The 24,713-nt window shown below is 40.3% G+C and overlaps 1 protein-coding gene across 3 annotated transcripts in view; it reads left to right on the plus strand.

Annotated features, from left to right (window-relative positions):
- LOC137851029 (ethanolaminephosphotransferase 1-like) overlaps window positions 1–24,713 on the plus strand; it is a 55,174-nt gene that overhangs the window by 1,712 nt on the left and 28,749 nt on the right. Inside the window, exons 1-5 of one of the 3 annotated variants that reach the window (XM_068671726.1) lie at window positions 12,741–12,952; window positions 14,601–14,771; window positions 16,048–16,116; window positions 20,675–20,783; window positions 22,875–22,949. In XM_068671726.1, coding sequence (XP_068527827.1) covers window positions 16,087–16,116; window positions 20,675–20,783; window positions 22,875–22,949 — 214 coding nt within the window. In that variant the 5' untranslated portion in view covers window positions 12,741–12,952; window positions 14,601–14,771; window positions 16,048–16,086. Of the gene's footprint in view, window positions 1–12,740; window positions 12,953–14,600; window positions 14,772–16,047; window positions 16,117–20,674; window positions 20,784–22,874; window positions 22,950–24,713 lie in introns of those variants that run through there. The other 2 variants (XM_068671725.1, XM_068671724.1) reach the window with 2 other exon arrangements.

Consider the following 24,713-nt stretch of genomic DNA (forward strand, 5'->3'; position numbering starts at 1 on the left):
GACAACCTCTTATTGCCCTCTGGCTGCCATCTCCCCCGTTCTCCCCTACATCCAGGGCCTCATCCTGCTCCTCCACCTTCCCAGCGCTGCTGCCTTTGCTGCTGAGTCAACAGGACTGGCACTAAACTCTGCCCAGCACACACATTTCTTCTTTTTGCACCCACCTGGGTATCTCTGTAGCACGTTTCCTGGTGGACCCAGACCTACAGTACAGTGGAGGTGTTCACAGGTTGGCCCTGTGAAGAGCTAGATAATCCCTGGAAAGATTTATTAGCACATGCTCAATATTGAGCTAAAACACTCTTGCTTCAGACCTGAAGCGTGCCCGGGAAACTAGATGGAGGCATCCATCTCTCCATTGTGCACTATGTTGCAGCATTATATTTGCACTAACGTCAGTGGCTCAATATGATCTGCGCTTTGCACAATTTCTCCACCAACAACTGGGAGCTGATCACAACCCAGCTTAAAAGACTAATGTGAAATCAGTTCAATTTCACAAAGGTAAACCTTGCACAAATAAATTACTTGGTGATTTTCAAAATCTTCGCACAGCTGAACTCGTTTCTTTGCCATGAATGCCTCAATTGTACGCCTTAGCCACTTGCTGTCTCCTGCTTGCAGTCGGAGGAGGGTCTTGGCAACAAACCCAGTACAGCTCTTTGCAAAGGGAATGGCAGACCTAATGAATGCAAAGACTTCAGCACCCTTTAGCAGCATCAGGTGTGAGAGTATTTTAGCGAGCGTTTTAGTTTAGATCAGTATGCATTTAAGCAAGTTTTTTCTCATTGATGAGCTCTGGTTCACATCACAGAGCCATCCTGGAGCACACAAAATGAATTCTTTGAATGACCCTAAAGCAGATGTATTGGGAACACACTGGTACACTTACGAGCGTTCAGCCCATACTGAAACCATTTTGGTGTAAAACCTTCTGAAATCCTTATGGCATGGACATCAGATCCTCAGTGCCAGCTATTTTACTTTATAAACATACTCCAGTTGGTCTACTCTGTGTCTGAGTGAGGACATAGCCATTCAGAGAGTGTTCTGGTTGGAAGTGTGCAGTGAACAGGCGGGGGTGTGATGATAAGACACCTGCAATCCTGGGTATTGCTGCTGCAATAACCCTGCCTTGTACCTGCCCCTGGGGCAGATGGGCACGCACTGATTTCAGGGCAATTGCAAGCACAGGAGATTTGCTGCAACTGTAGAGCAGAATGATCCGATACCCAGACTTCATGCCACTGCCTAGCATCTGGTGTGACATGGCTGAAATGCTGCAGCCAGCTGTAGCTATAGGACTTGGATCGTGTGATTTCTGCAGTTAGGTTTGTTACCAACATTTGGCAGTTCTAGAGAAGCACCCATGGAATTTATGAAAATTGCATTTTCTGTTTGGATTTCTGTTGGAAAGATGCAGTTCTGAGACAGTCATGTAATGAGAACAAATAAAAGCAGAATTGTGGTTCTTTATTTTTGTCCTCCTCACTAGAATTGAATAATGCCAATGATGAGCTCTTGTTGCCATTGCCTGTTCCTTTCGCTGTGATCTTAGGGTTTCCCCTGCAAGTCTGCCTTGAACTGGCTTTTCTACAGGACCTATGGGCTGAGGTTTTCCAAGACAAAAAACGTGCACTCCTCATCATATTTCATGATTAATGAGATCCAAGGAAAAGATACATGAGCTTGACTCAAAGAATAGGCTTTGCAAAGCATTATACAAAAATCAGATATGATATTACAAACTCAGTGGCTCTGTGTCCAGGTGGAGGCTGGTGACAAGTGCTGTCCTTCAGGGATCTGTCTCAGGACCGGTGCTGTTTAATATCTTTATCAGTGACATAGACAGTGCGATCGAGTGCACACTCAGCAAGTTTGCAGATGACACCGAGCCGAGTGGTGCAATCGATACAGCAGAATGAATGGATACCACCCAAAGGGATCTGGACAAGCTAGAAAAGTGAGCCCATGTGAACCTCAGGAGGTTCAACAAGTCCAAGTGCAAGGTGCTGCGCCTGAGTTGGGGCAATCCCAGACACAAGCACAGGCTGGGAGATGAACTCACTGAGAGCAGCCCTGCAGAGAGGGACTTGGGGATTCTGGTGGATGAAAAGCTCGACATGAGCCAGCAGGGTGTGCCTGCAGCCCAGAAGGCCAACTGGGTCCTGGGCTGCACCAACAGAGGAGAGGCCAGCAGGGTGAGGGAGGTGATTGTGCCCCTCTGCTCTGCCCTTGTGAGGCCCCACCTGGAGTGCTGCGTCCAGGGCTGGGGCCCCCAGCACAAGAAGGATGTGGGGCTGTTAGAGCGGGTCCAGAGGAAGGGCCATGATCAGAGGGCTGGAGCACGTCTCCTATGGAGAAAGGCTGAGAGAGCTGGGGGTATTCTTCCTAGAGAAGAGAAGGCTCTGGGGTGACCTCATTGCAGCTTTTCAGTACTTAAAGGGAGCTTATAAAAAAGATGGAGAGTGACTTTTTGCTTGGTCAGATAGTGATAGTACTAAGGGGGGTGGTTTTAAACTAGAAAAGGATATATTTGGATTAGATGTTAGGAGGAAATTCTTCACTCAGGGGGTGGTGAGGCACTGGCACAGGCTGCCCAGAGAAGCTGTGGATGCTCCATCCCTGGAGGTGTTCAAGGCCAGGCTGGATGGGGCTTTGGGCAACCTGGTCTGGGGGGAGGTGTCCAGGCAGGTGGTTGGAACTGGGGGACCTTTAAGGTCCCTTCCAACCCAAGCTGTTCTATGACTCTGTGAATCTATCGTCCTATGATTCTATGAAATTAAGGTCAAAGATGCCACATTTTCACCTGGTATGTCTACAGTATTCCTGTCATTTAAGGTGATTTTTTAAGGTCTTAGCTCCCTGTGCAGAGAAGGGGACACTAAATGAGGTGTATGTGATTTCATTTCAGTGAGACTTCTGATACTGTCCCACGTTCTTGTAAGTAAACTAGATAGAGGTAACTAAGAACAAATCAGCATAAAATGGATATGTATTGCTCTAAAGAGTAATTTTAAGTTCTGTGTCAAAGTAGGAGGATATATCAAATAGAGTCCTACCTACAGACCTGTCTCTTTTTCCTGGCTCCATTACTGTTCAATACTTTCATTAATTGCCAGAACAGAGAATACTCTTGTAAAATTTTCATGTGACACCAAGGAACTTTGAAGAACAGGCTTATGATTTAAAGTGTTTTTGAGAGAGGGATACATAATGGCCAGAAATCAATATGGCAAAATCCGGTAAGTAAGTTACAATGCTTAAGGGAAAGAAAATCAGCATTTCAAACATAAAGTAAGAGACGACAGACTGCAAAACTGATACCTGGGGATCACTCTGTCAGCAGCGTTGTAGCTGTTCTAAATAAGAGAAAAAAAGTTCTTGTGTGTAAAGTGTCATAGATATGTCAAAGGGGTTACGTGTGCTGCTGGTCTTGAGGTACCACTCAGATAGCAGCTGGAGCAGTGTGCCCTGCTTGCTTTGGCACACAGTTTACAGTCCACAGAATGGCTTTAAAAATATTAAGAGACCTAGAAAACACAAACCATGAGAAATTATCTTAACACAATAGGAATAGGAGAATAACTGCCAGTTAATCTTCATGCAAGCCCTTTAAAAGAAAGATAATATGCAAGCTTTGGCTGCACAAAGAGAAATTTAAGTTAGATGCTGTGTCAGCCTTGCATTGATAAGGGCTGAGAAGCACTGGAATAGCAGGTACTGGGAGGGGCTGTGTAATCCTTTCACCAGTCCTAAGAAATGGTTTGATTTCCCTCAGGAGGATATAAAACCTAGAGCTTAGTGTTAAAAAACAGTTGCTTACCACTTTTTTAGCAAAGTTTTGTCTGACGTGTTTTATTTTAATTTGCCAACGTGGTTATTTATCACTAGCAATTGGAAGGCTCATTACCTCCAGGTAACTCGATCTACTTCCTGCACGTCTCATAAAGGTGATCCTGCATTAGATGAAAGCGCTGGGCTACAAGACCTCTCAGGTTACACCCCAGCCTTGCTTTTGGTGAGTTAGGGAAACAGTATCAGGGCTGGTGATAGTGTTTCAAGGTTTGATGGTTCCTTCTCATGCCCACATATAACAGAAGAGCAAAGTGTGTTCAGTATAGTACAGTGGAGATCACTTTGTGCAAATCCAGCACTGGACCACTGTCAAAAAAATACAAGACTGGATTTCTGTTAAGTCCTCATACATTTCCGAGGCTACCTGTATACCTAGAAGATTTTGAAATGTAATAGATTCTGCTCACGTTGTTGGAATAGGCATTTTGTTTTCAACTCCAGTAGCACAAGACTCTTACATGGTTATAAAAATTTAGGGCAGGAGACTTGCATTTGTATATTTATCTGGAACTTCCTAGGAGACACTTAATGCTCATCATGGTTGGGCATGGATGGCTTTGTGTATGACGAGTACAGTGTTTATTATACAGTGTTACTGCAGATGGTAGTTTCATTTTCCTAAATTTTAATTATGAATATTATTTTAAAACAGCTATCACCAGCTTTATCAGCTGTAGTTAGTTTTTCAAACCTCCTCAGTATAATAAGGCATTTGACTGTCTGAGGCACTGCAAAAGATTCCCTCAGAATAACGTTTTCCACCTTTCATAAAATTGGTGAGTCATTGCAAGTCATTGTCTCACCAAGAAACTCTTGCAGTCATCTTCATACTAACTACCTTAATGAATGACCTCAACAGGCTGGAGCTCTGGGCTGCCAAGAACCTCACGCGGTTCAGGAAGAAGAGGTGCAAAGTCCTGCGCCTGGGGAGGAAGAACCCCAGGCACGTGCTGAGGGCACCCAGCTGGAAAGTCGCTCTGCATAAAAGGACCTTACTGTCCTGGTGGACACCAAACTGAACGTGAGCCAACATTGTGCCCATGCTGCTAAGAAGACCAACTATTTTCTTGGCTACATCAGGCAAAGTATTGCCAGCAGGTCAAGGGAGGTGATCCTTACCCTCTACTCAGCACTGGTGAGGCCACACCTGGAGTGCTGGGTCCAGTTCTGGGCCCCCCAGTACAAGAGGGACGTGGACATGCTGGAGAAGGTCCAAGGTAGGGATAGCAAGATGATGAAGGAACTGGAGCACCTCTCCTATGAGGAGAGGCTGAGAGAGATGGGAGGCTGGGAGCTCAGCCTGGAGAAGAGAAGGCTCAGGGGGATCTTATCTGTGTCTATAAACACTGGAAGGGAGGATGCAAAGAGGACAGAGTCAGGCTCTGTTCAGTGGTGCCTAGTGCCAGGACAAGAAGCCATGGGCACAAACTGGGCTACAGGAGTCTGTCTGAACATCAGGAAGCACTTTCCCATGCGGGTAATGGAGCACTGGCACAGGCTGCCCAAAGAGGTTGTGGGGTCTTCTCCTTGGAGATCCTCAAACACTGCTTGGACATGGGCCTGGGCATCCTGCTCTGGGTGGCCCTGCCTGGGCAGGGGGTTGAAGCAGGTGACCTTCAGGGGTCCCTTCCAGCCTCAGCCATTCTGTGAGTCTGTGAGTTGGAAGACTGGGAGTGTAATTAAATTTGCTGAATAATATGTAAAATAAAACAAATCATGCATTACTCTTATGCTTTCTCTCACTGTATGCATGTGTAGAAGAGTCATGGCCTAACTGAACTACATAATTCTGAAAGACTGTCTTCATAAACCATGATTTCATATTCCTCATCCTGCTGTAATGGTAGCTGAGATCATAATGTGGCGTACCAAGAGCTCTGTAAACATTATTTTCCTCATACATATCAAATGCTAATGCTAATGAGTCAGCAACATAATGAAACCATATCATAAAGATGTTGCATTTGATATTACCTGCTGCTGGACTTTTTCCCAACGATGGTGTAATTGTACATATTTTTGAGTGCTACATTACACTCATGAATTTACAAAGGTTTTCTGTTCCTGACATCACTTCTGGGGCAAATACTCTGGATATAAAGTGTTGTATGCCTTCTTGAGTCTCTCAAAAGTGCAAACAACAACTACATAATTTGATTTTATTGCTTTATCAAGAGATTTCAGCATTCTGAAATGCTTAGTGTTTTTATGTGGGATATGTGAGGCTATGCTTACATACACATTTATGTATTCATGTGTACTTTTGTTTGTTCATCTGTTTTTTAATAGAAGACTAATTGTGAAGATGAATCTGTGAATTAGATATGGATTATTTATTTTAAAAGTAGGGGAGCTATTCTTTTATAAGGGTTGTTTTGTAGAGGGAGGAATTGAGTTTTTGCATCCTTATCTGAAATACCGCCACTCTTTTATGCGTCAGGATACTAGATCACACAACCACTTAGCACATGTGGTACAGAAACTCTCTTTATCATCCCTCCTGAAAACTGCAACCCACTGTTATCTGCCTGCCCTTTTGGGCCTAGAGCACTTTCTTTGGGTTCCCCAGAGGTTTGGGTACAAACCCTGGCAGAGCTCCAGCTGGGTGGGAATTCTGGCTACTGTTTATGCAACGCAAGTTTGTACACATACACAAAGAGATATAGCACAGAATCCTAATGTCATTTCCTTTTGCTGTCTGTCAAAGACAAGTCTACACAAAAAAAATGCATAGAAATCAACTTCCTTGCCATGTTAGGGCTTATTTGAATAGGGGTAGTTAAAGATCTTTTTGTGCAGTTCCTTGAGGGTGGGCAAGCTTGCTTTTTAGCACCGTTTGTGCTTTTGCCAGTCTAGGCTAGCCTCTAGCTTTACAACAACAAATTTACACCTGTCTTCTGTTATCTCTTGCTCAATATCTGTTCATATTTCTGAGTTCTTTCCTATAATTTTGACTTCTTTGTTAAGTGTTTGGACATGTTCCATTACACAAACCCTTCACCTGAAGATAAGTTAGGCAGCACCCTTAACTACTGTTGATTGAAAAATGGTTGCTGCCTTTCAGCATTACATCTCCACCTCTCCCTGGTTTGGGTAATGAATTGGATTTGAATGTATTTGGATAATGAATGTCAGTAATGGATTAGATCTATCTTGTCTCACACACTGAGCAAGAACTTAACTCTTGAGGCCAGGATGTTATGACTTCTTCTTGCCCCTATATGTGCTTTTCTCTCAGTAGTAGTGTGGCCCTGCTGTCTCTCAGAGATCCCACATTTCAAGCATACATGTAGTCAGCAGACCAGGCCATCAGCCTCTTACTCCTGGCAAACGGGACTGTGGGAGGCAGGAAGCTGAACGTGAGCCTTCAGTGAGCCCCGCCAGCAAAGAAGGCAACAAAAGCCTGGGTCATATTAACAGTAGCATAGCCTGAGGGGAGTAATAATCCCCCTTTACGTGGCACTTGCTAGGCCTTATCCAGAATTCTGCATCCAGTTTTGGTCCCCCAGTACAAGAAAGACCTTGACAAACTGGAGCAAGCTCAGTGTAGGACCACCAAGATGGTTGGGGCTGGAGCATTTCCCCTGTGAGAAGAGGCTGTGAGACTGGTGCTTGGCTGTGCCTGAGATGAGTCAGCTCCAGGCACACCTAACACCAGAACCCCAGTGCTGGCCTTCTAAGGTCCCTTCTGACCCGAATTACCCTATGATCCTCACCTGTGATTCTGTGAAGGAATGACGAAGGATGAAGGAGGCAACGGCACTGCTCTGCAGGCAAGAGGATGGGCTGCTAGAAGGCATGACTCCCTGAGAGCAAGCCGTCCTGACCTACAGCTCCACGTGCCCCATGGCGTCATAGATGTGGGTTCATAAAGATTTCCATTAAATGACAGGATGTGGCATGTGGCCTAATGCATGTGTCAGGATTCCTGAAAATGGGGAGGGAGGTCTGAACGATGACTGTACATCCACAAAGTATCCATAGCACAGCAGTTTATGTAAGAATAGCTTCCTAACGTCTTAGTAATATCAACCAGAATTGTTGAGTTGTCCAAATCATCACATTGGGATTTGAGCATTTTACTAGGAATAGTTTAAGATGGAAGGGTAACTTAATCATATTTCCTAACTGTGAGCATGCACAGGCTAATGGAATTAGAGGGGAGAAGGTCAGGGGACAGAGGACCTCCCAGGAGCACAGCTTGGGCAGCCTCCCTTCCCTCACCATGCAGCTACATCCAGCACCACCATCAGATAACAGAGCCCACGGTCTCAGACCTTCCAATAAGACAATCATTTGCATCTGAGGATGCGATTGCATGCCCCACACTCCATACCCTTCTCCAGGCTAAATTACAAACCTTTTTCTTCAGCTTCTACTTGTGTGTTTTAGGCTTCAGCCCTAGATGTCTTAGAGGCTTATACTTCCTGGTCTTAGATATCAATGACCTAATCAAAGTATAGATATATGGACAGAGGGGAAAGGCAAGGTAGTCCAAACTAAGCAACTGGACATATACAATCTGAGTCATTTATTTATGAATAATTAACTAAGTGATGGTATAACATAAAGTAATTTCATTATTAGAAGTACTGGGCTTGTGTTTTGGAATATATCAGCACTTTCGAACTGCTGAACATTTGGAATTTATTTGGCATCCACGATGTTGTATATCTGTCTTGTTGTTGTATAGTTTACTTCTTCTTTCCCATTGTGAAGCTTTTATTAAAACCCAAGACTGTCCCATAACATATACAAACCTGTAAAAATACATATAAAGTACAATTAAAAACCTTGTGTTTAATGCATTCTAGGTATCTGGAAGGTGGATGGAAAATTATTACCAGATGTTTCAGTGATTTCTTTAATTTTTTTGTGTGGTTCCAGAAGTGCAAAACACCAAAGAAGGAAAGTTTGTGTTGCATAATTATGAAATAACTTTCCCAGAAGGGAGAATTCTTACAGAGCTCTCTGAAATAACACCTGATTGATCCCTAAATTGGGAGGGTCATTTTTGTAGCTTAGGAAAACACAAAAAACTCATCTAATGCAAAAGAGAACATACCTCACCTAATCCATTGCCATTCCTCTTGTTGTCTGTTAGTTACCAATCTATGGTGACATTTTGTATGCAGAGAGGAGATGTGATAAATAATGCTGTAGGAGGGTATGTGTAGCTGTTGGGCCACTGAGGTGACTGAGGACCTACCTTGGGGGCTGGGGACATCAGGAGCCACCCAGGGTGAGCAGAATAGGGTCTGGCAGCCAGGATCCATCCCACCACCCTGGCCAGGAGCAGGGCAGACCTGGGGACACCAGGGCAGTCCCAGTCCTGGGCATCAGGCACCTTCCTGGAGATAGGGGTGGGAAGAGGTTGGGCCAGGATGTTGGCACATGGGTAAGGATAAATCCCGTATCAGTGGGTCCATGGCCAGGTATAGGGTTCCTACTGAGAGATGCACCCAGGACCCTTGCAAGGGTAAACACTGTCAAGACTATGTGTAATGCCTTCTTCTTTATCCAAAATTTTTTAAACAAAGCTGATAGAATTTTGGACTGATATAAATAGTATTGGAGGGATAGTTGGGTGTTTAGTAAGACATTATCACTTGTTATTTTTTTTTTTGTATTATTTCAAATATATACCATTGAACATTGGGTTTTCAAGCATTTCCATCAGCAGATCTCCCCAGATTTTCCATCCAAGATATAGAGTCCTTCATATAACTACAGGCCAAATGATAACAAGCTTGTGTTTATGCTTTACTGGGAAATGATCAGGAGATGTTCAGGTTCCACCATTGCAATGTGCCACTGTACAAATATTGTAGGAAACCACTCTGTGGAGTTATTATTTTCAATAGATAACTTATTGAAAGACCATAATTTTGCCTAAGTTAATTTTGAAAAGTTAATTTAAGAGGAGGATAAAATGATTTGGTCCATTCCTCTCTTCTCCATTCATTTTGAACAGATGTAAATGACTATAGGTTCAACGTTCAATTAAACCTTTGATAACACTTTAAAAGTCTGATAACATTCTGAGCTAGTTTTAGAGTGGAGGAATAAGATAATTTATGTTGAGTAACATGTGTGGGGAGCTTACTGCATTTCAGCTTCTCTCATTTTGGTTGGCTTCCCCAGCAAGAACTATGAAGTACTTTATCCATGTACCATAGGCATGGGTTATCTCAATTCATCAAATCCTCATCTAGAGGTAATGACGCACACGTAGATCTGCTCTAGTGCTTCTCAAGGCAAATACTGTTACCTTGTAGTAACTTCTTTGCACGTTCTCACCCTTCTTCATCATTCATTCTTTTGCCAGGCATTGCTAACTAATATATACAGATTTTTTTTTTTTTTTTGCATGGATAACACAAATATGATGAACACTTGACTTAAGAGGTGCTGTGGAGGTTACCCATGCCTGCAGGACCATATGCAGCACATGTATGCAGCTGTGGCTCTTTGATACTTGTGCCTGAGCTTGCTGAGTTTGCTCGCAGGAAAACGGCAGGCTTCACAGTATTTATGTCCTTCATGTTCATCCTTGCATTGTTGTTAGATGGTTCTCATCTTTTCTGCGTGGGAACAACTAGTGTGTTCTTCCACAGCAGGCATCTAATTTCACATTAAATGTTAGAGGGATCACAGCACCTTCAATATTGCAACCAAAACTGTGATTGCTATCTGATAAATAGCTGTTTTAAACATTAGTTTGTCTGGAAAAGAAGCTTTCCAGCCTTTGCATTCTGGATAGACTTACTTCCCTTCGCAAAAGTGAACTCGAGCATAAAGCTGAGCTAATTTGGGTGACTTTATTTGAATACACTGGTACTGTTATTGCTTATACTTAAATTATTTATACAAACATGACACGTCTAACAACATTGTGGCTGTATCCTTTGCTAGATACTCCTAGGGTGAATCACAGTCCATCTGTGCCTCAGTCTTGCAACATATACAATGGGGACAATGAAGCCTGTGCTGATTCATGAAGTTCTCGTGAATTTTAATGAACAGGTTGAATCGGCTGATTTCTGGGCAGGAATGTAAAGCATTGAAAATCTGTTGCTGCTAAGATGAAATCAACACCTACAGAGTCATTATGATGCTAGCAATTCAGATGTAAGGAATTCACAACAGTTCTGCTCTGTATCTCTGAATGGATGTGGCTGCATTGCACAGTACGGTGCTACCTGGAGTAAGATAAGTAACAGAAAAGCAATAGTCTGTTAGCATAATGACCAGCTTGGCTAAAGTAAGTATCTCCCAGCAAGTAATGCAGCTACATTTCTTGCAACTTGCTTTCTTTCCTGACTCTGAAGTTAATGTGGATATATGTTTTATATTATTCTTTTCGTTGTGGTCATTCCACATTTTTATTCTTGGGATAACTCCATAATGCAGTGCTGGAAAGGGCCAGGGACCTTAGTGAGGATCCAGATGCCTGCTTTGGTTAATGGTTGGCTCACTCACTCATTCTTTTTTCTTTTCCAGAAACTGTCTCCAAGACAATAGCTTTGTTTTGTAAATAGTCCATTCTGGAGACATTATGCACCATTATGTGTCTTTCACCATCCTTCAGCACTCTCTCCACACGGACATTTGGGCCTTTGAACATGCACAACATTCACTCTCCTGCTATGAAAATACCATATTACCAGGTTACGATATGGTCTCCAGGTTGTTTCAGATACTTTGAATTGAGATGTACTTGTACTCAATGCTAACAGTGTATTAGCTGCACAGGACCAGGTAACATGACCCCAAGCCCCTCCACCAAGAGCAGTGAGGTGTGGATGTGACCAGTCTGCAGTAACAGGAGGTGTTGCTAAAATGTGTGGATGTGAGCCAGAAGGTAACATTTGTCATGCATTGAGCAGTGAAGACCTTGGTCATGGAGACTGCTTTGGACCCACTGACAGGCTGTCGCTGCTCGCCCCCTCTGGACCAGTTGCCTCTTGTATTTGCCCATCTCTTCTCTCTGCTGAGTAGCCAAACCTTTGCTTTGGCTCATTCTCTTTCCTCTCATTTCCCTTGCTCACTTCTGTTTCCTTAGTGTGCATTTTCTCACTGTTCAAACCTTCATCCTCACCCCAGCCCTTTGCCTTAATCCCCTCGCCTTTCCTCTGAACAGCTCCGGCTCGATGTGCTGGAGCGGCTGGGTGGAGGTCAGCACAGGGGGAGCGTGTCTGACACGTGCTGCACACGTATGTGTGTGTGTCTGTGTGCATTGCTGGCTGTGCGTCCTGCCTGCCCTCTGTATCGTCCTCTGGCAGCAGCCATTGCCAACATGGAGAGGGAAAGCAGATGGCTTTCAAGGAGATATCAGCTATTTAAAAAAAACAACACCACCAGAAGTAATTTTCAAGCCTGGCAGTAAGAAGGAGCTGATGAATGCCATTTTTCCTATTCTGCTACTGCCGTTCCCTCCTAAATATTGCAACTTTCTTTTTGTAATAACTAATAGAAACTTTCTGATTAATGCAATCCATTCTTCATGTAAATAAAAGAACAACCAAAACCCCTTTTCTAGTACAAAAAGGGTTTGCTGGAGAGTGCTTAGCATTTGTATCACTTAAACACCTCCAACAGTCTTATCCTCCACTGCTGTCTTTTAACATAAGCACCCTGAAAATGTCAGAGTTATGCAGTAGCAAATGGCAGCACTTTTTTCACATCATGTTCTGGTATGCTCTCACATTCACGTTCATTGATCATAATGTGGGCATATTACCAAGTAATTTACTTTTATGGGAAGCTATGACAATTAAACTCCTGAGGATTTAACAACCTTGAAGTTAGTAGCTTCTTAGGAGCAGAGCAAAGCAGAGTGTTAAACTGCATAGCAGCTTTTGTTTGTTAAATATTATTTTTGCCATGACAGAAAACTGGCAGAATGTTTTTTTTTCCATGTATGTTTCCTTTGGTCTGACTAAAAAAACGTTACTGAATAGGGAAGAGAAATTTCCATTCTTCTTCATGCCTACTGAATCTGAATGTTCCGTCCCCACCCAGAGGACCGCAGCTGATCCACAGGCATAGAAATGAACGGGGAGCAGCGTGAGGATTCTTGAAACTTCTCCAGGTGACACAACCTGACCATCATGCTCTTTTTTTTTTTTTTTTTTTTTTAGTAACAAATAAAGACTTTTTTGATCCTTGACTTTGGAAACCGTCAAGGAGACAGAAGCTGACTGTGTCTTCAGTTTTCCAAAATATCTCTGTGAGAAGAGAATTGTTTTGAATAATAAATATTTTTTTTTCCTTTTTCTCCTGGGAACAAGCAGTTGTTCTGGAAAGCCAGTGAATACTTTGGGTAGAAAGCCTCATTTTACTGCTGCTATTTAACAAGGACTGTATGATTTTATTCATCACTCTGAAGGGCTGGGGTGAGGAGGAGAAGGAGAAAGCCAAAGAAAAAAGAGCAGGAGCCAAGGTGACGTATTGTGCCTTCTTATTTAGGTATGGCTCAATCTGCTGAGCTTGCTGGTCAGCAAGTTGTCACATACCTCATGTAGTTTTCGAATAAAAGCTGAGGTGAGGAAACAAGCAGTAGGTATAGAGAAAGTTTGGTCTGATTCCTGGACACCTGCAACCTCAATAGCACTAATGAATACTTTGAATTTTCCCCCATTTTCAGTGGATTCCCTTAGTTCTTGGGTGAATTAAGTACTAGCTGACTATTCTATTTACTTAGGGATCTTATGGCTTGGTATTATTGTTATTCTGGCATTAATATAAGCAAATCCTACATCCCAAATCACTCTGGGTTATTCATATGGAAGCTGTGCCATCAAAAGATCAGTTGTAACAAGCAGTGTTTGCAAGATACGGTATAACATACAGTATGTGGAGATGCAAATACATACATAACAGTGAAAACTTTAACCCGCAAATTGATTTTGCTTATGTAATGTATTTCAGAATTTTAATATATATTCTGTCAGAAAAGATGTTGATGATGTAATTATGTCATGGTTTAAGTATGGGTGTCAGCAGCAGAGAAAAATGATACACATAAGTGAAACTTCACATATCTTTAGAAAAAATAAGTGATGTACACTTCACTAAACTGTATGTTTTACTCCAAGTGGAAAGTTAATCTGCCCTGTCTGACCAGTAGTTTATAGGTGATTTCCTGGATATTTGTCAATATCTAATATCTAATATAAAGTGCCCCCAGCACATGTTCATCCTGGAGAAGTTCATCCTGGAGAAGAGAAGGCTCCAGGGAGACCTCATTGCAGCCTTTCAGTACTTAAAGAGAACTTATAAAAAAGATGGAGAGCATTTTCCTACTTGGGCAGATTATGATAGGACAAGGAGGGATGGTATTAAACTAGAGGAGGATAGATTTAGATTAGAGATTAGGAGGAAATTCTTCACTCAGAGGGCGGTGAGGCACTGGCACAGGCTGCCCAGAGAAGCTGTGGATGCCCCATCCCTGGAGGTGCTCAAGGCCAGGCTGGATGGCCTTGGGCAACGTGGTGTGGTGGGAGGTGTCCCTGCCCATGGCAGGGGTTGGGCTGGATGGTCTGTAAGGTCCCTTCTGACCCAAGCTGTTCTATGATTCTTTTAATATGTACATGTTCACAATATATAGCTATGTTCTAAGTTTTACAAATATACTACATTTATTATCTTGATCAATACAACCACAAATTTAAAAATAACTAAGCAAGTGTATTTTTTTTTTTCCCGGAAAGTAATTTAAATACATCCTTTATATGCAGATAGGAAAAGGAAATGTGGTGAAGCCCTCTGTAGGCTGATATCCTCAGGAGCTCAGGAAGATTGAATGAAGAGTCATGGACTGTGAACTCAAAAATGGAGGCATGCTGCATTAATTTTTTGTCCTGCTGGCACTTGTGCACTGAAAGCTCTTTGACAACTCAAGTGTGCAGGTGAAGTGTGTGTGTTAAAACTTGGAGAATGGGCATACAGAGATCAAGATTAATGTTGCTAGACCTCAGTCACCCGAAAGGTGCCCAAGTTTAAGATAAGTGTCTAGGCTCCTTTGATAATTAATGAGTTGAAACAGGTATTTCAAGAGTGTAGGCTCATCCCATGTGCAGTTGGCTGAGATAGGTAGATAAATGAACTACAGAGAGAACAAACAAAGAGTTATTCGTTAAAGCTAGGTGAAATGAAAGCCATCATCAGCTCTTCCATGTGTGAACACCTTCAACAGATTGTGGTCTAATGAGTCACTATCTTACTCTAATTGCCCACAATGTTTGGACAAAGCTGTGTACAGATACACGTGATTCTTTTTGGGAGTCTCATGCATCATGCTAACACATATGCTATGTATGTTCTTTCAAAGTCCACAAATTTCTGAAAGAATTGCATGTCCACCCCAATAAATATAAATTCTTCTGCTGCAGACTTGCCAGTGTTCAAGAACTTGACTGTGAACGACATTATCAATGAAAATCATTCTTGTGCATATAGTTCTGGGTGTGTGCTCTTAAGTGTGAAGGCAGGCTACATCTTGATACTGTCCTCTGTGAGAAGGTAGACGACAGCAATTCAAGGCAGGCTCAGATTTCTGAAATTCTTTGCAGAAGTTGCAATTACTGGAATTTACAAAAAAAATGTGTAATGTTTTTATAACTCCGTCCAATAGGAAAATTTTATTTTGGTAATGAACTATGATATTGTAGAACATATTTTTATGGTAACATTGTCCTACATTACTTAGCATAGTGGAGATATGACTGTGTCCAAAGCTGTGTATCTCTGTGAGACAATATTCCACTTATGACCATATTCCATATGCACTATATTTTTTACACACCAACAATGAACTGCTGCTGAGGCTATGCATTACTGATGGTGCAAATAAAGATATTAATTAAAAAATAATTTAGAAATGCAGGGTCTCATAGGATAGCTTGTAAAATGATTGAGAATTTAAAAGTAAAGTGTGATTGCACAACTGTTTGCCATTATATCAGCCCAGACCTTTGTTGTTGTACGTAAAGATACTGTCAAGATAAACATAAATGAGGTTAGCGCTATTCAATTAATTTAGAGCTGGAAGAATGTTCATCAGAATAAAATAAATTTGCACCAGGCACACCCAGAATTACTGTTCTTAGATGCTGATGAGCATACAGGGATAAAGTATGCATTGTTCACTGCTTTGTTTAACACCTGTGCTTTTTTTCCTTACAGTACAATGCTGTGGATACAAATCCTTTATCTGTGTATGTTATGCAGCCCATCTGGAACAAAATTATTAAGGTAGGAGTCTTATTTAACAGAATATCACATGATAATCTAAGAATTTATTTTAAATACAAGAAGTATTTTCATTTAAAGGTACATATTGATTAATAAAGCTGAAATTAAGACATCCATATAAAAGATAACATATTACTGAACACATAGCTATATAAGATGAATATGTATGGATTTAGAGGTGTTTTTTTGGGGGGGGGGAGAAACAAGGTTTATTTTATTTTATTTTATTTTATTTTATTTTATTTTATTTTATTTTATTTTATTTTATTTTTATTTTTCTGATCATTATGCAGCAGGCATCAGTTTCTGTTGCATCTTTCGTTAAACAGCTTTGCAGACATTAAAGGGTTTACTTAGTACACATTATTGTTGTACAGCATATGCCACCTAACAACAGCATGGCTTTATCTCTGTGCTGTGCAAGTGATTTTATGCAAGTGCTGTCTCATTTTCTCCCAAGGGTACTTGCTTGAGGGAGCTCGGCATTTCTCTAAGAAGCTGAAAATGAGAGCGGTTACCATGATCACCGTAACGATTGGGAGATGGCATCCCTTGAATGCATTATGATCTGCTGTTTTTAAAAATAAAACTGCTCACAATTAGCTTTGCTTTTGTTGGCAAAAGAAGAGGCTTTATCTCAAATAAATACAAACTTTATTGATCTTCAAGGAAGCAATAACTTCTGCATGTCTCTGAAATGGAAATCTTTAGAGTAGAGCAGACTTAAAGGAAAAGTATATGCAAGAAAAATGGATGCAGGTGGCCTGCCATGCTTGGGTTTTATAATTCAGCTGTTGCTTATGCTTGGCACAGCAAGAAAATTGTAATATCTTGTTCATTACCTCAATGTAATTTCTCAAAACTGTTTATATGTCCTAACTTCAGAATTAAAAAATAACCAGAGCCTAGTATAAAAGAAAAGCAATTCCAAGATGTGAAACTAAATTCAGTAATTTAGTTAAGAGAAAATTGTTTCCATTCCCATCTTAATATAGAGGAAAACACTGAGGCAGAAAAGCACCCCTAGCACTCAGAAGTCCCATGCAGATGAGCCTTTACTGTGCAGTCATGCTCTGGTTTGGGAGATTCAAAAATATTTGACTGCTATCAAACTGAAGAGAAAGTATCACCAGAGAAAAACTTCCTTTGGGGTTGAGTTCTTCTAACAGTTGCAGGGTTTTCCTGGCAGGAAAGCATCAATCTGCTTGACAGTCCCCATGGAGCACAGAGTGATAGGCCCTATGAAAAATGTTTATATATGTTATATAAGCTTATATATGAGGTTTACATATCTTAAACCTCCTTAAATTCTAGCTGAGCATGATTTTGTTCACTTTGGGGAGAACCCAAAGCAGAGCACAGTGCTGAAATTGGGCAATCTGAATGCAGAACCAAGGGCTGGAGTGGGTGCTGTCCTGTCTTTGGCTTTCCTATGGCAGCTTTGCCACTGTGCATGAAACTATAGGGTAACAATTAACTTTCTCTACGTATTATTTAAAATTATTCTGATTATGCATCTATAGATACGTATTCTTAATGAATTAATTCCATGAGCAGTCCTTTTGCCTTTAATTAAGATTTGTGTTTTATAATAAAGCACCATGGCTTGCTATCTGATGGATAATGGATAGCATTACTTAGCTCCTATACTCACTGAATCTTCTTCCTGTATTTGTATTCATGAGAAATCACACTTGTGCAGGACAATAAGAGGAAAAGGAGGAAGTCCCCCTAGGATACACAGGTGTATGCCAGCTCCATTGAAGTCAATTAACCGACCCCCCAGTTGCCTTATGAACTTTGATTTTATCATTAGAATCATGCATGAGTAGAATTTTAGTGGTCTCAAGTGACTTACTTAAAGAATACTTCAAGTTTCTACAGAGCCTTATATAAATACATGTACTTTACAGATTATTATCCACATAGGCAGTTGATTATGTTAAAGCATTTGTTGTTTGGATTAAGGCTTTAAGCATGAATGGCAGTGGACCCATTAAAACAGAAATCAGTATTTTGTGGAACTATAAAGAACATTTTGCAAGAGAGCAGATGTTATGCTTCCCAGCGGAGCCTCTGGTTGTATTAATCATGTAGTGCATCAATGCATTAGACTTCTCCTGTTTGTTAATTAGATAATAAAGTTTGGAAGATGTTCTTATATAGGATACTAGGATACTGGTAAAGTCAGACTGTGTTTTTCCAAAATGTTTGAGAAGTTAATTTTCACCACCCTGTGATTTCTGAATTGTGAAACAGGGTGATGGTAGCGTAATGCTAACCAAAAGAATAATGGGCATTGACTATAACAAAAGGGATTTTGCAACTGGAATATTTTCTAAATACCTAGACAGATTAGGTCAGTTAAGGATCAAAACAATGACTAACTGGAGGAGAGGCTGTTTTCCTGAGGACCGATCTCCTGTAACTGTTTTTCATTGCAAGTCTACCAAAGGGATTGCACTTGTAACAACGTGCTTTGATGGTTTCCTTCCTAAAATACAGGTTAGCAAGAAAGTGGGTTAAAATAATGTCTTCATGTTTGTACTGTGTAAGTAGAAATTATTTCCCATAATAACTTGCTAATGATATTGAGGCTATTTAGAATGGTAAACCTAATTAGGAAGCAGACATTTATGGCACGTCACTTTAGTCAACCATTATTATGAATCATACAGGAGAAATCAGTCATTTAAGACAGTACATTGGATGGCATCTGTATATCCACGTAATGGTTCATACAGGAGTTGTCTTAAGGCACTGTTTTTATCCCATTTTACAGTAAAAGAGACCAGTCTATAATTTCTTCATCAGCATCTGTCCTTGGTTCATGTAAGATCACAGACAATAGACAGATCCCATACCAGGAGATTTGCACCAAACCTCCATCTTACTAAGTTTCTGCATCCTCAGGTATCAAAAAGAGGAGATGTGATGCTGTCACTGCATCCAGACTGTGCAGTTGCTTTAGTAAGATGTGCAGTGAAGAGAGCTTTTCCTTACGTGAACCCTTAAAGGAACTTCTGGAAACATGTGCTATCACTTGATCTTAGGGATTTAGAATTGGGGTTTTGAAAACTCAGACTTATATATAGGTATACATAGATGTGTAGTAGCTGTGTGCATTCCATTCCTTACTTTAATTACTCTAAGATCTGATATACAATGTTTTAAAATTACCGACAAATTCCTAGTCATAAGGAATGCAGCTACCAGATTTGATATTTTTTCCAATGCACTTAAGAAAAACATCTAAGAAACATAACAGAAAAACATTCAGGAATTTTCATCTGATTTTTGAAACCTTACAGTGTATATTACCAGTTGTACCGATTCTCTTGAATACTATTGTTTGTAATATACTAGAAGAAAGAAGATCTAATTGTGATGGTTAATCTGTCTAACATTTCATACTTTTTTTTTACATAGAAGTAGAAGAGAGGAAATGTAAAATGTATATAAGTTAATATCTATTCATCTATCTGTCCATGTATCTAGTCCAAAGAAATTAACAAAATTTTGATTTCAAAACTAATATTAGTATATGAAATTGTTCTGCTTCTTATTCTATAATATTTAAACTGTTTTGTAATATTTTATAGTGTTGAAGTACATCTTTATATACATTTCTAGTCCATAGATGCTGCAAAGAATTTGATTATAAGTCTCCAATATTTTTATGTTGTATATATTGATATGTTTTTTCAGTTACAGAAGTAGCTGCTATTTAGACATTTTTTTTTGCAGGTATATTCTGCCTAAAAATCATGTAGGCAGTTGTGTATATTATTTCAGAAAATATTTTGGAAAAAAATGGTCTATTTGGGAAGAGCATTACCATAAAGGACCACTGCTGCAGTGTAAGGAATACCTGAAAGCCGTGGGGGATGAATAGCAGAGAAGGGTTAATGGGACAAGAAATCAGAGGCTTAGGAGGAAACAGAGAGTCCTTTTCAGCACTCTACAAAGTCAAATGAATTAATGTAGTGTTCATAGTTTATGGCTGAAGATGGTGACTCTGCAGAAAGTTACTATCTGGAGATGTCAGGAGCTATTTGTAACGCGTTCTGCTTAATCTATAAGTCTCTGTTTTTGTTGATGTCTGGAATTGGAAATTATTAGCATGCTTTAGAAGAGCAAGTTTCCTTGTTGCAGTGTGGGAATAGAAAATTTAGCAAAACCCTGCCACCTAGATGCTGAATTGCCACACTGGGGTGCTGTAGGCTTCTGTCAGTTGTGCTACAGAAAGTGGTGAGAGGCTTTCCTTGGTGTCTGGGAAAACAAGGATAGCGTATAACAGAGGAAATGCAACATTTTTATGTCATGTTTTTACTGCAGTCACAATGATCAAACGCAAAAGGGTGGCATTTGAAAATAAATAGCTCCAGAAATTAAAATTGCATTTTAATTTGAAAATGGAAAAACATGCTGTAATATGAATATTGCTTATGTCTTATACAGGCTTCTCCTTTCCTGATAAAAAATATAAAATATTTGTTCAAAATAGGACTTCTAATTTGAAAGAGGATATTTCTTAGCTTTTTTTTCTTTTTAACAGATAGTGCCTTTGTGGATTGCTCCCAACCTGCTAACATTCTCTGGATTTGTCATGATTTTAGTTAATTATTTTCTAATATCTTTTTATGACTGGGACTACACTGCCTCAGGTAAATATCCTTATATTGTAATTTTTCAGAATTACAGAGCTGCTTCTGTCACACTTCTGAGTAATACAGGGGGGACACACCTGAAACTTACACTCATTCCCTTAACAGGGCTTCATTTGCATATGGGAGGGTCTGACCTCACACATGGCATTATAAATTTAGGTCATTTTTTTGGAAAAAAATAATTTAATTCCTAAATATGGGTTTCAGCATGTACTATTTGAACTCTGTTATAATATCCCATTTTATTTAAAGTGTGTGCCAGGATTTTAATGCACAAAGAACACCCTAATATTCTTCATAAAACTTTCGTTGGTTTCACATTTCCTAATACCTGAATCCATGCCTGAATGAGTTAATTTCCCTCTCCATAAAAAAATCACACCCCCCCCTCCATTCAAGACTGCTTCTAGACAAAAAAATAAATTTTTAAACAAATGTCTCTTGAAATACTCTAAGTCCAAGCCTGTATTTTCTCCTTATGATAGACCAAGCCAAAAGCTTTTTGGAGCTGATTGCTCCTGAGTGTAGGCAATGTTCAATTCTGGACTTCTCAGACCAGTTGTTGAAAAAACAAGAGTGGTAAGCATCTCCCAGGTGGTTAACATATAGAGATCTTTGCTTTTCTTTGAATTAGACAACTTGGGCAAAGCTTAGCACTTTATTTCCTGAAACAATAACATTTGATTTTTTTGTTACTTTTAATTTCTTGTGCATATGGTTGGATTCGGGAGGTACTCTGTGGTGAGCTGTTTGTATGTTTATTGCAACAATTCTAGAGATATTTGCTAGCAGATTTGGTTCAAAAATGATCCTGTATGAACATCACATTTTCAGAGGTTATGAATCTCCAGTTACATGTTGTGTAACTACCTACCCTCACGCTTAAACACTTGCATTTTATTCCATACAGCTGATAATTGGCAAGTTCTGTAATAGTACAGCAGACAGCACAGGTCTCTCGATGCATAATTTCATCTTGACACATTCCCAGTAGATACATATTGAAGTCGAAGATATTTGAGATTGTGACTAAAGTATGTTCTTCTGTGTGCAGTGTGCAAGGCGGCTCTTGGTTTCACGGGAGCACAGCGTCCATCATTTCTGTAGTGATTGAAAGCGGTCATGCAATCTAACGAGTCTTTTGAATATCAGATATCAATTCCATGCAAAGGATCAGGAATAAAAGACTTAATTTCCTGGACAGCTGTTTTTCATTCCGCAGTTTGAAAACGTGCAGCTAGGAGTCAGGAAGTGCCATCTTCTCTTTCACGCGGACAGCACGAGGTGTTGAGATGAGAGGAGTGCACCTTTAGGTGCTGGGTCTGGGCGCACCCCTGGGTGCAAGCCTTCCCTCGTGCAGGAACCCCAGGGGGCTTTGCAGAGCTTACTGCTGGCTTACTTCATGCCCTCAATGGAGAATGTTTAATTTGAACAGAACGCTCTTTGGAAAACAAGGTTGAATTCTTGAAAAATAACCTCAGGCTATTGCTGTCAGGAGAGCAGTGACAGAACCTCACGTTCCGTCTAATTCAGCTTTCTTTCCCAGATTCATTAAAAATGTTAGGCACCTTATCAAAATGGAAAAAAAAAAAAAAAAAGGTACTAATATCTGTCCTAGTCTAAGGGCAAAATTTTCCTGTTCAGATCTGTATGTTAAAACTGCCATACAAAACCCATATTGGTGCTAATAAAAATGATCAGGCTTAAAGGTTATTATTATTATTTTAATATTGCATAGACATAAACTATTTTTGATGGGTATTCTTCCCATTCTTCCCATGACCTGTGAAAATTGTTGCTTAGCTTCTATTATTATTTTGTGCAATACTAAATTCATTTCAGGACCAAAAACCTTTAGTTTATCTTCTTTTCTTTACAGCACAAATATATTCAAGCCTGGTCATTGTTTGCTTGAAATGGCAGGGCTGGCTGATGACCTAAGTTGATTGAAGGTCAAAAGCAAATATTTAATTCTGTTTGCCATTGTAGGCTAATCAGTGGCAGCTTGTGTATATGTATATGCATATCTTGGTGCATTGCTTTGATATTAACCACTGCTGTGCTGACTCACTACCCAATTTATTTCAGGTACCAGTCCTGGACTTGTTCCAACCTGGGTGTGGCTGTTCAGTGCTTTTACCACCTTTTGTGCTTATGCTTTAGGTAAGGTACAATGCAGTGATTCACACATCTGACGTCTTCACGTAGTTTTATCTACTAGTTGCTAGGGCTGATTCCAAGATGAAGAGTTACAGTAAATAAATTATTGCTCCCCAAAACTGTTCTCTGAGATGAAAACAAAAACAAACAAAACAACAACAACAACAAAAATAAGATAAAAACCCACCAATTTTAATGATATATTAAAGCTTCTATGACTATAGCTCTTATCTGTAAAGATCAATTTTTTATAGAGGAACAATAGAAATCATTACATAGCAGCAGTCATTGCTGTTGGGTTTCATAAAAATTCTTGGCACGCAGCAGTGACATTCTGAGGAGGTACCTGACACTTGTATTAACAGAAAGTGCTTTCAAAGACAGGGAAAATAAAGGACAAAGCAGAGAAAAAGGAAAATGAATGTAGCATTTTAACCTGGCGTTTAAGGCACTTTGGTACTTATGGTGTGTGTCAGGAGAGATGGTATGAGTGGGATGACCAGCTTGAGCTTCTCATGGGGATATCTTTTTTTTTTTTTTCTTCCCCTGTGGCTATTTTTCTTCAATAACACCTTTAAACCATTTTCTGTTTTATATTCCATATTTTACAGCATACTGATACTTCTAGGTCCATTACACTTTGCTGGGCAGTTTTGTAAAGCTACACCTCAGTGAGTTCAGTTGTAGGTATGGACTGATGCACATCTTGGAGCGACATGGACATCAGATGGATGTCTTGCTCTCTCTGCAAAGCTAACCCATGCCAATCTAGAGCACGGTGCTGCAGAGCTCCTTCTGGGAGGACTCAAGCTGGTATGTTTACATGGACTACACTGTGCTGTGCAGGTGTGTCAGCTCTTTTGGAGCTGGTTCCTGTAAGGACCTTCACAGCACACTGTAGCCATACATTTGTGTGCCATAGTTAAGATATCTGGGCTAGATGCAAATGTCTTCTACATGTACAATGCTGTGTGGGGCAAAGATACTGGCCGCTTTTGATACCAGACCTATGCATGTAGAGACATCTTCATTAACCTGGGTGTATCCCATTGTGCACACATCTCTCTCTATATTGTGAGTACCTTGGCTTTTTACATTCAAGTGGGTGTTTGGGTCAAAATTATTTTGTCCAGAATTTCTTCATATTTGTACCTTAAAAATCACTGGGACAACCATCACTTGAAGTTGATTACCAGCCAGATTTCCCTAACAGCTCTCTCTAATCATTAGCAGAAGCCATAGTTTCTTTTGTGAAAACCATTTGTTTTGTAACTGTAGGAAATGTCATGAAGTGGCTATTGTTTCATAAATAGGAATTCCATATTGGAGCTGTTATTGTACGACACCCCAGAAAGCTCTTTGGAAATTTGGCTTCTGAGGTTCTTAATGTAGATGCTGTTTGCCAGTGAGGCCTGTAGTTCCGAATGCTTGGAAGGCTAGGAGTATGATGTTGACAGTCAAAGCTATAATGAACTGATGTATATGCAGATTTTTGTGTCTGCTGTCCAAGCCACTTTATGAAATATTTAGTCTCAGATTTAATTCTCTATGGCCAAAGTTTTCCCATTGGAAGATTGCAAAGAGCCATAATAACTAACCAGATATGCAACGTAAGTCTCTCTCAGCTTCTTTTTAATGACACAGTTACTCTCTCCAAATTTTCTAGCATGCTGCTCTTTCTTTCCCCCTTATTAAGGTGGTTCAGTATATTTTCCCTTTCCATAAAATTGAATGCTTTTATCTCTTATTTTGAATTCTAATAGTTTG

The sequence above is a fragment of the Anas acuta genome, chromosome 2, assembly GCF_963932015.1.
Source record: "Anas acuta chromosome 2, bAnaAcu1.1, whole genome shotgun sequence".
In the NCBI taxonomy this organism is placed as follows: domain Eukaryota; kingdom Metazoa; phylum Chordata; class Aves; order Anseriformes; family Anatidae; genus Anas; species Anas acuta.